Here is a 12,299-nt window from a genome sequence, read left to right as displayed (position 1 = left end):
TGAGCACCTTTTTCACTTTTAGTAATTGTTTCACTACTCGAATAGCTGGTCTCAAAGAACATTTCCAAAAAAACAATAGCAACACAATTTATCCACAGTGGGGCTAGTTTTTGCAGGGGATCTATGGCGGAACGATTTTAGCTTGGACTCCGGGAGGGATGAGAAGGTAGACTGACCTTAATTAACCGGTAATTGAAATAAATTTTTATTTGTATATTTGTATTTTTATAGCACGTTAAAATAATTTTTCGCCAAAAATGCTTTGTGTTAAGATGGAACACTAATTTTGGGCGTCGCTAGAGATGTTTGTGATATCCATAAGAAGCCAATTGCTATGTGCCAAATTAGGAAATCAAATCAGTTCAATTCAGTCACCAGTACTAGCAGTCGTTTGCCCGCTGTACTCGCAGTTGTTTTATTTGCGTTTAATTCCTTATTACTGCATTCTGTGTCATTTTTTGTCTATTACTGCATATTCCAACAGCGTATTAAAACCGACTTAAAACGTCACATTCCTTTCCAAAAAAACCTTCATAAAAGCTATGATTAGAAAATTTTCTCGGTTGTTCTATATTTTTAATCCTACAACGGTTTTGTGGGGTACATTTGTACCCCAGAGCTATTTGCAATCCCTGTTATTCCGTTACGGTTTATTTTAACTGCAAGCAAACTTTATCATAAATCAATTTGATTATTAAACTTCCATTAAAGCTGGTGCAACCTATTTGTTTCACTTAAATAACCTAACAGTGCCTGCTTAAAATTTGTCTGGGGTACAAATGTACCCCACAAAACCGTTTACGTTAGTGTTTTATCATGTGTATATAATTCGGAAAATTTATTATATCTTTTTTATAAGCAAAATATCGATACATAGTAACTTGCGTGAAATTGTATAGGCTTCAACACTGCTGAACAATTAAATCTGTTATTTGATTTAATAATGCTACTATAGCAAAGTAACTAGAAAAGGCGCTTGGATCGTAATCGTATTTTTTGGTTTTGATGTCAAAATATGATTTGTATATAATATGTACTACGCACCACTCAATTCCTCATCTTCTGTAGCCCAAGTTCTGGAACGTACAATGCACTGGTCTGTTCCTTCATCGCCTATTTTAACTTCGTTACTGCATATTGCTGTATATTTACTATTTGTATTGTATTTGTATTTGGTGTTCAAACAAGCATCGGAATAAATGCACTTTTTGGTCGGTTTTTGAATTATTTACTATTTGTTCAAAAGGCAATTTTATAATATTTACAACGCCGTATAGATAATAAAAATCGGTTAGAAGCTTCCGAAGTTATAGCAATATTAAGGTTAAAAAGGGATGTTGACGTATTTTTAGGACAAATTGTATAAAAATGAAAATGTGCATAAAAAATTTGCAAAGCACGATTATTTTTGAAAAGGCTGCTAATTTAATTATAAATTCAATAAAAACTAGGCATATTAGAGCGGTTTTAATTCTGGGGTACGAATGTACCCACAAAACCGTTTACGTATAGAAAAAGTTACGAAACCGTTGTAGGGTTAAACGAGAATTACGAGCTGAATTTGCTACCTTATTCTTGCTAACAACAAAAGCTAAAAACTGCTCCACCGCTACCAACAGATAAATCTACCCGTGTATCATTTTGTCTAAACCACAGAAGCAAAATATCGTAGGGGAGCCCGGGGCTAGTTGGCGGTTGAGGTAAGTTGGCGGAATCCCTTTTTCTCTATTTCAATTAGACATATAGCGCTGGCTCTTCTTGTGTACCTCAAGTTAGGTAAAACCCGTTATCCAATGTGTTTTTGTTGCAAAACGATTTGTTTGGTGGAAGTTGTGGGTGATATTGTGTTTTCGAGTATACCACGTAAATGTTCTAAATTTTAAATGGTTTGCGTTATTTAGAATGATTTTAAATCTATTTCCCGAATGATTATATTTTTCGATAGCGCGTGAAAAGAGCATCCGTATAGATATTACATCTATCCACAAACAAAAGTAATTTTTTAAATAATTTTTAATAAAATATGCGGTTGAGGCAAGTTGGCGGTGCTGCACGTGGGATAAGTTGGCGGTACTATTTACAGTGCAATAAAATCATGAAATATTTTTATTTCTGGAATTCACTCCAAAGTAAGAAAATCTTTTTCTTGTGTATCTCGCCAATGTAGGAGACATTTATTCCGGCCAATTGCATAAAAATTTTTGAAAATTTTCTTTTGTATAGGGAGTACGCGTCAAAGTCAAAATTCCGGGGTATTGAAACTGAAATATAATAGCAAATGTCGGTTAATATACAGTTTTCTCGAAAAGACATTCAGCACGTTCCAAAAGGACCCTTGAAGTAATTGAATCTCCATTTGATTGCTTAGTTTTTGGCGTATACTCACATACCGCCAACTTACCCCGGGGCCGGGGTAAGTTAGCGGGTTTTCCGCGTCACATATTTTTGTCTCTAAAAATGGAGACAATGCATCAAACACTTTAAAAAAATCGGCGATAAAAATTGAAACCAAAAAACCCCGCCAACTAGCCCCAGTCTCCCCTACTTCAACCTACTGTGTCGAACGTGAATAAAAATGAATGACGATCAAAGCGGAAAATGGTCGTACTGTGGTCAAACTGTATTCCTGTTTACTTTTCGAGGTGTCCCTTAAAATCACCTGTTGGAGAAGTTAAAAATATCAAATTTGCAAATGGAGGTAAAGATGATCAATGTCTATACCTTACAATTTCATAGTTGGACATAGTGTACTGATTATTTTTCAGACTAATAATCAAGTAGAAGCGTTTATTGCGCAAAATTAAATATATCATTGAATGTGGCAACATGAAGTCAGTACCTCTGTATATATAAAGGCGATGACACAAACGTGGTGCGAATACACGGATTATCTCCATATACCTCTAATAAGGTTGTTAACCATTGTGTACATTTTTAACAGGGTAAAAGAGTACCCGGGAACCCGCTAATTGAAAAACTCGTAACCATAGCAATTTTAGCAACAGCAACATAGTTTGATATATGAATGAATATATACAAGTCCTCTAATCAAGATTCAAATAAGTAAGTTGAGAAGGGCCCGTCAGTAACACTAGCCTTGGGGCCCGCCGCCGCTCTCGACGGCCCTGACAACGGTTACCGGTGTCCCATACGATGCGAACAGCTAATCGAGTATTTTGATTGTAGCTTCTGCTGTTGTTGAATGTGTAACCTTGACCTCGAACCACTTACTGTAAGCGTCGACTACAACCAGCAACATAGCGCCTGCCACTGGACCTGCGTAGTCCACATGGACACGCTCCCATGGAACTTGCGGATATTCCCAATGGTGTTTGTTGAACTTTGGTGGCGCGTGAACTTGTTGTGCACATTCGGTACAACACTTCGCAGTGCGTTCTATGTCCGAGTCTATACCAGGCCAGTAGACAAATGAACGGGCCAAACTTTTCATTTTGACTATTCCGATATGTGCTGTGTGGAGGTCATTTAAAATCGGTTGACGAAGAGTTGGAGGTATGACCACACGATGTTCGTAGAGCAGCAGAGTAGTTTGCAGCCAATGTGTAGTTTGCCTCTGGAGCCTTGTAACCAACACCACTTAGGTTTCGGCCCGATTCCAGATTCTGAACAATTTTTCCTAAGTGAGAATCCTTGCGAGTCTCGCGAGCAATGTGTTCAGCACGTACCGGTAACTGTTGGATTTGATTCAATGCAAACCAATCAAACTCATCTCGTTCCTCTCCTTCGCGTAAAAACAGTTTGTTAACGTCACTGCGTGTATCTGTTCCAGGTATGCGAGTGTAGTAATCTGCGTTCGCGTTTTCTTTAGTAGGCTTAAACTCAGCAGTGAAATTGAAGTGGGACAGGTAGTCTGCATAATTCGCCATGCGGCTGATACATAATGTTGGAAGCGACTTGTGCGGGTGAAGAATCTGTGTAAGTGGTTTGTGATCCGTAACCAAAACAAATTTCCGAGCGTATAAGTAGTGAAAAAAATCTTAACGGCCCAGACAATCGCGAGGGCCTCTTTGTCAATTTGAGGATACCGCTGCTCTGTAGCTGACATTGTGCAACTGGCATATGCAATCGGACGCTCTAAACCATTGCCAAGCCTGTGCGATAGTACGGCGCCCAAGCCCGCCTTGCTCGCTTCTGTAGCCAAAACTAGAGGAAGTGTAGGATCATATGTCATTAGTACTTGTGATGATATTAATGCCGCTTTTATATCCTCATACGCCCTCTCTGCTTCAGGTGACCATTCGAACGTTTTAGATGCAATCATGTCTCGTAACGACCGTGCTCTTGTCGAAAGGTTTGGAATAAAGGCACTGTAGTACGTCGCTTTTCCCAAAAACAGCTGTAACTCATCTGTACCTCAGCCGAAAATTAACCGGAATTCTGGCTGGTTCCAGTTCGTATTCCGGCTCCAGCGACACAACCGATTCTAGCTAGAATCGGTTGTCTCATTGGAGCCGGAATACGAACTGGAACCAACCAGAATTCCAGTTCATTTCCGGCTGAACTTTACTGGGTAGTTGTGGAACGAGGAGCACCGCGGACAGCTTCTATGTGATTATCTGACTTGTGCAATCCATGGCTGTCTATTTTGTAACCCAAACAAGCGAGAACACGAGTGGCGAATACAAATTTTGTTCTATTGAGGCGAAGACCATTGGTTTTGCAATCGTTCAAATATAGCAGCCAAAGCGGACAATAGATCGTTGAACCCCTCGGCGAAGACGTTGATATCATCGAAGAAGTTGATTACGTTTGGCAACCCACGAAAAACTGTTTCCATTCGACGTTGCCAAATCGCGGGAATATTTGCAGCTCCTTACAATGCTCTGGTGGGACGAATGAGACCATGTGTTGGTGTATTCAGCGTTAGGAACTTACGAAACTCCTCGTCAATCGGTAGATGAGTATACGCATCTGTGATATCCAAGTGACAAAAACGAGCTCTTGCGAAAATCGGTGATGTTCCCGGCTTAAGATGAACACTTGCCGAAGGACCAGCTAACTCACCCGGACTACTACTGAAGACGTTGTCATAATCCGCTAACAACTGCGAGAGACGTAATTCCTGGTCATGAGACATTTTCGTTTCACCAGTGCTTAGGTTGAGGACTGGATTTACAGTTGAAAAGAGCCGATTTAAATCTATCTCATCGATGAAATGCGAAAGCCATTCTCGTCCAAAAAGTGTATCCGAATCTGCTGCTACAACATACAACGAAAGTTTATGCATGGTGGACCCGACAGTGACATTTACTGGGACCCGACCGAGACATTGAATGGGATGCCCTGTTTAACTTGAAAACTGCCTATCCGTTCGTTCTAACGCAAAGCTCGGTTTTATTGCCCGCAGTGTGGTTTCGCTAACTATTCCACAGAGGGCTCCCGTATCCAGTTAAATGGAAACTATCTTCAACACGGTTTAGCTAATTACCTGCACGATACCACGAGATTGAGTCAATAGTACTCAATTTTAGGTAGTTTTTCGGTGGCGTGTAGGAGAATGATGTCGAAGCAAATCACGATTACCTTTTCTTGTTCTTGGAGTCTCGTAGCCCAACATGTTTGACTCGGGTACAAGCGAATTAGCAGTTCTCACGTCCCTTGCAGTATTTCGGGTTGCTTCCAACGTATTTGCGATGTCAAAAGCAGCTGCTTTTGACATCTCAAATACATGCTCAAACATCGCCGGACTCCGTGCAATGATTTCATCACACATTCCTCTGGATTCTAATCCATGTAACAGCTGTTCGATCAGCATTCGATCGAGAAAGTCGCCGTATTCGCAAATGACGGCACCGTGCTTCAAACGGAGAGCGAACTGAGCGATCAATTCATTATTTTCTTGCACGATGTTTCTGAATTTAATACTCTCCACAAGATTATTTTTTGGTCGGTCGAAATGACGAATTAGCCTGTCCTTCGGGACATTTCATTGCATGCTACTTGTGCTGGATCATTCGGACTAACCAAAACTTTCAAAACGTTGTTAAGCTCGGCTCCCATATGTACGCGAGCGTTGTTTCCGTACTGCTCCTCCGAAATAGCACTTAACTGCATCGCCCATTCAAATCGCTTAAAGTAATCAGCGACAGAACTTCCTTCTGACGAGCGATATTCATTCATCGAAAAAGACGGTGGTTTCGGTTGCTGTACTGCGGGATCTCCTGGGGGATTTTGATGTCCAATATTTACTTATCCTACAGCGACCTTTAGAGCTTCAGTAAACACCCGGCACAACTCAGCCATTTGCTCCGGATCCTGCATCGTGATATTAGGATGCAACTACGCAGTTGAGAATTGTGACCTCGTTTACGGAACTGTACTTTACACCGGGACTAGTGAACTTTTCGCTCTTTAACCGTGTTTAGTATCCAGATCCCACTTCTGGCACCAAAATGTTATGTATGTGAGAAGTTTCTTTACGGGAGTAATACGCGCGATACACTCGTAACTTTAATCATACTTTTAATTACTTATTCATTTAAGCGACACAAGAAGTGACCGTTGAACAGCGCGCGATTTTGTTTATGAATAACTGTGTTGCCAAATATATTTATTTATTTCTAAGGAATGACCAAGGTTATATACTACAGTGGATACAATCCGATTGACATATTCATTCATGGATGAGCAGAATGTGAAATCTGCCGTAATAAGTTTATGTACGAGCCCAACTTTTTGCGTCAGCTCTTTGTCTTCGAAAGCGTCCACGAGTTTTAACCAAACTTCTCGAGCCGTTGCCGCTTCTTTGACGTGCACATAGTTGATCGGAACGAGGGATAAAATATTTTTTGCCCGCGCACGACTGTCATCAGTAGTAAGCATTGCCGCTTCTCGCCCATGTGAGTCTGGGTCACGTCTTCCTTTGGAACGGAAGTAAAGCCATTGGTCCCGGTCTATGTATTGACGGGCCGATATCTAGGGTTCAAATGGTAAAGTCACCTTTCTGGCGTCGGTGATGGGCACTCAGCGCGAACAGTGGCAGAAGGAAAATAAAATTGAAAAAATAAATGTAAAATACCATTTTTGGTATGGAAACTTCGACCAAAAATCTAACTGATAATGAGGGCCGGACAAAACTAAAAACGCACGCCTGTGGAGGAAGGTATTGTAGCCATTCAAAAATCTGTAGGGATATCTAGTTTTCGGATTAACAAACTATCTACAAGTTGTTTTAGGCTTTTTATTTTGAATGCTTATATCATCTTAGTTAACATAAGCACAGCTATTACATTTTTGTATGAAATATATAATAAGCTTTTGTGTCAGAACTGTTGCTGAACCATACTAGAGTCTACTGACAAATATAGGTCAAATGTAGTGAAACTATCCAGTTTGTCCATACGATGATGACTTAAATTGTTTTTAGACGGGTTGTTAATTTTTTTTTTTCAAAAAATTCAAATGTGTAGTTTGAGTCAAAATGTGTATATCCCACTGAGGGAATCGGTTTTTATGGTGGCGACCTTTTGAGTCTTTTCGTAATGCGTTCACAACGACATATTTGTTTTGTTTCCTTTCTGGAGCTTTACTCGTTTATGGCATCTGACATACTCTGTTTACCGGTACCGATCAATGCTGCATCATTCCGCTTGGTCAAAACTATGTTTTCAGCGTTCTGTTTCGTTATTTACGTTTGGTACATACTTTCGGTGCTATCGTTAGAGCTTGTCAATTTTATTGAGGTAGTAGTTTTGACCAGATTAATTTTCCAGTGTACACTAAATCTAATTATAGATTCCTAAATATCTGTTTTGTAGCTTGTTTGTTCCTACAGGTACCCACACATGATATCCGCTAAGGTTCCCGTTATGATTCGTGTTACATTCAATCTTTGCAAAATGTTCCCTTCGCTGGTAGTATCTGTTCGAATCTATTTTGGCGTTTATGGTTTGAACTGAGAGAAGAGACTTTCCCATGTGTATGCCTATGATAATGTATAAACAATCGGTCAAAATACAATAAAATGCGGGTTATGGATTACTCTTGAGTTCAGCTCCGTGAACAAAACATAAAGCTAAGAGCACAAACCGTATATAGCGATAATATTGTTCCTTATCGTCAAGCCATATTTAATTTTGTAGGAACCGTTTAATATCGTTTCTTAACCCATACTTTTTTCTCCAATAGCGCCAATGAACGATTTTGAATTCCATAATCCTATACTCTTAACAAGTACGCAAACCTTATACAGAACAAACTCCTACCGCTATAAAAAGAAAAACCAAAAAGACACTCACTAACAAAGGTAATCACAGATGTCGTTTAATTAGAACAAACTAAAAGAATACAAAATGGAAAACTTGAACATAACTTAAAATATAACCATTGTGTCAACTCTCCCGAGGCACGAGAAATGTTTCAGTAGCATGACATGCTTAAATGCACTGTTTAAACTTAGATTAATTGCCGGCGCAAATCGGTTCTTGTCAGTGGGCGAAACAAATATTTCACACTCGTACGCGTACCGGAAAAATTAGCCATCACGGCAACTAAAACATTTCGAAACATTACCAACGAGAGAGAACAACTATTTTCAAAAAAGTGAAAACATCCCATCGTCTTTCCTACGTTCGGTTTGAGAAATATGGTAGGTATACGCTCTAATATTAACTCTCTGTAATTTACAGAACAAAACACGTCATTTTCACTTTTCCGAAGTAAATGAAATAAGAAAGGGTTAACCTATTATTATACTCGCATTGGACATTACATGCTATGCCCCAATGTGCAACAAGGAGGTCAAACTAATCACTATAGACAATATGGTTGTATAATAGTAAAAATTTTGCCAGCTCTGAAACATTTGCAACACTATTACCATCTTTTTGCTTAATGCTACCACTCGTAATAAATCCTCTTATCGCGGTAATCGTACAAACTGGAGCTTAAAGGGTAGTTAATTATATGAATATATAAGGTACATAAGTTATCATCATCAGTTACATTCTTTTTTCTTCTTCAATAATGCTGCCAGCCTGCTGCTGAATTCTAATCTAATTACGTGAACTAGATTCGAATCTAGCACCTCGGCAAGCATCTAACCAAAGCAGTTGATTATAGTGTAAACGTTAAGAATTTTTCGAGCATTTAATCTCAACAAATTGTAAGGAGCACTGTTCACCTACCATTTGCTTGCATTCTATTTCTCCTCTTCATCCTTAAACCGGTATAGGGCAGAGCTTTGAGTTCGATTCTACCATCTATCCCATTACTTGCTTTATCACTCGGTTGAACCGCAATCAGATATCACCGATATTCTTTACAGGATCAGTTACACTGGCCCCCTGTTTAGTCACGAAAGATCACTACTGAAAAAATTTGTTCTCACTTCCTGATATCATTCAGCCGCCACCGAGGCTTGCTTCCTAAGTAGTGTTCCAATAATCACAATTGATGGCCGTTGTATTTGTTGTGCTCGATTGTGTCCATACAAAATAGGGTAAATAGTATCCGATGTGCACTTTTCTTTGTGTATGACTGATTACTATATACTTCATATAGAGTGGTTAAAAGATATAAATGATCCTTTCGTTCCTTAGAATCTAGTATTATCATACAGTCTCATCTTTCAAATCGTTTCGGTTGGTGATACTTTCGGCTTGGCCTGTCCGCCCATGCTCTCAGCCCGCTAGGCGCACTGGTTTTAAAAATCCTCTAGCACTTTATCGATCGGGATGTTGTTGCCGGCTTTGACGTTCTCCAAAATTTTGTTCACAAATTCTGTCGAATTACCTGCTATTTTTATTTCTGCAATAATATGATTTAGGTCGGTTATCGAAATCGAATTTGGTAAAACAATATTCAAAGCAAAACTTACTTGTAGCTACTTTAACGAGGCCGTCCAGATTTTGTTTAAGCTCTTCCGAGGGTTCGCCAGGGTTTTGACTGCATTTGTTCACCAGAATCATCTTCATCTGGTTGATACCATTAATCAGGCGCTCTGAAAAACAAAGGGAATTAAATAACATAATAATCAACAGTTAACTTTAGTCTTAAATGTGGCTCAATCAAATCGCTAAAGTAATGTTATGGAGAATGTTTCAATAACATGATTCAAATTGTCTTATGCTATCTGTATCTCTAGAATCTACGGAATCCAAAGAAGTCAATCGGAGTCTATACACAAGCTTTGTTAAATAAATGAAGTAAGCCTGGTTCCCAGTCTACCTCCTTAACCCACACAAAGTAGAAGCAAAAAAATCGCTACGGTATAGACATCAGTAAAGCAACCACTCTTTTGTTCGTTACCCAGTCCACAAAGAGTATAATATCGTTGCCCGCGGCTGCGCAATAAAAAGAGTCATCCAAAGGAATCTTCTGTCCGTACACTCAAAAAAAAAGTAAACGTTATACCTATTGATTTTACACATAGATTTTTGCAATTAACGGAGGCATATAATGTTATGGAGAATGTTTCAATAACATGATTCAAATTGTCTTATGCTATCTGTATCTCTAGAATCTACGGAATCCAAAGAAGTCAATCGGAGTCTATACACAAGCTTTGTTAAATAAATGAAGTAAGCCTGGTTCCCAGTCTACCTCCTTAACCCGCACAAAGTAGAAGCAAAAAAATCGCTACGGTATAGACATCAGTAAAGCAACCACTCTTTTGTTCGTTACCCAGTCCACAAAGAGTATAATATCGTTGCCCGCGGCTGCGCAATAAAAAGAGTCATCCAAAGGAATCTTCTGTCCGTACACTCAAAAAAAAAGTAAACGTTATACCTATTGATTTTACACATAGATTTTTGCAATTAACGGAGGCATATAGACACTATTTGCTGGCACATAAACCTAATGTGTGTATTTACAAGAAGTATTAATCTTACATTCACATTTCTTAACTATTAGTCACATAAAACCCCATTCTATAACAATATGCACATATAACTTATGTGTGTGCATACATAGTTTATACAGTTGACACATAGAAGGTATGTGTGCGCGTGATAACAATAGCATTTCTTCTTCATATGAATTTTAAGCAGTTTGAAGCAAATAGAATTAACGTTTGGATTTTTTTCAGTGTACGACATAACATATTTTTGATTGATTTTAAGAAAACCGTCTTAGACCCACAGTTCAGGAGGTGGAACAACTAGTAAAAGTTAAAATGGAGTTCAATCTAATCGGTAATAGCCGATTTTCAGCTACACTACGTTAATACTGTGTTTTGGTTACGTGTAAAAGTTTAGCCCAGGCAGAACAACTTCCAACACCATATTAAATACAATAACATCAGGACCAAGATCCCCGTGTATACGGATAATGATATGGTGGATGTTCGTATACACGACCTAGCACCGCGCACTAAAATAGATTACATCAATCGAATAATGTCGCAATACGAAGGAGTAAAATCTATTACGAATGACACTTGAAAAAATATTTTCACCGGAGTATGTGAACGTGTAAGAGACACTGGTACACGTGGTCTTCAAATGCCCTAGGTTCGAAGAAGTCCGAAGGGGTATACCTGGTGTGACAGTTGGCAATATCGTCAAAGAGATGTGCCACGACGAGCATATCTAGGGTCCTGTCAAGAGAGTGGATACGAGTCTATTCTCCTAACTTCATACGAAGTGGCGAAGGGACCAACAAAGTAGCGTTGTCGGCTAGAAAGCCGCCGTGAAACCACCGGGTTTCGGGAGAAGTTCTGCCGCCGGACAACTCTCCGTCGGTGTAGACCAGGTCCACCGCCGGGGACCAGTTGAGTAGTACACGATGTAGAATCGGGTTCGGGCCATCGGGCCACTATTGAACTGGACGTCAAGCTTCACCGGAAACGCAGGAGCGACCCCAATCCCCAAACGAGTAGCTCATGAATAGCTAGATGTGGGTCGCTGGAGCGCCAGTGTACCGGAAGCTACATTCCACCCCGAATCGCTGGCTAGATCTCAGCACCTCGTGGCTGGGCCGTTGAGTAGGCTAGGTCCATTGCCGGGGAATAGATTAAGTAGATCTGAACATAGCGAATAGCTAAATGGCATACGGAAACAAATATCGGTATCAGGAGAAATCTACCGCCGGGGAATTCACACTAGGGTAGATTCACCGCCGTGGATTCCCTAAATATATTGTGACAAAAGTGGGTGTTAATTGGCTCACGAAACAGGCATCAGTACCGAGAGAAATTCCGCTGCCAGGAAACTCTCAGCCGGAGTAGAGTAGTTCACCGCCGGAGCGGGGAGCTAAATGACTCAAGAAAGCGGGTATCGGTGTCAGAAAAAGCTCACCGTCATGGACTATCCGCGTAGATCGTGATAAGCTGGGGA

General features: G+C 39.9%; 2 protein-coding genes across 4 annotated transcripts in view; both read right to left on the bottom strand.

Annotated features, from left to right (window-relative positions):
* Positions 1-12,299, bottom strand: part of LOC131683688 (ras-like GTP-binding protein RhoL) — a 233,275-nt gene that overhangs the window by 4,814 nt on the left and 216,162 nt on the right. The gene's annotated exons all lie outside the window — the stretch shown is intronic.
* LOC131683684 (protein CREBRF homolog) overlaps positions 7,188-12,299 on the bottom strand; it is a 77,607-nt gene continuing 72,495 nt past the window's right edge. For all 3 annotated transcript variants that reach the window (XM_058965889.1, XM_058965891.1, XM_058965890.1), the window contains exons 5-6: positions 9,839-9,961; positions 7,188-9,768 (exon numbers count right to left, since the gene is read on the bottom strand). In XM_058965889.1, coding sequence (XP_058821872.1) covers positions 9,665-9,768; positions 9,839-9,961 — 227 coding nt within the window. In that variant the 3' untranslated portion in view covers positions 7,188-9,664. The remainder of the gene's footprint in view (positions 9,769-9,838; positions 9,962-12,299) is intronic.

The sequence above is a fragment of the Topomyia yanbarensis genome, chromosome 2, assembly GCF_030247195.1.
Source record: "Topomyia yanbarensis strain Yona2022 chromosome 2, ASM3024719v1, whole genome shotgun sequence".
Classification (NCBI taxonomy): Eukaryota; Metazoa; Arthropoda; class Insecta; order Diptera; family Culicidae; genus Topomyia; species Topomyia yanbarensis.
The sequence above is the reverse complement of the archived record's forward strand: the minus strand, read 5'-3'. Positions and strand labels throughout refer to the sequence as shown.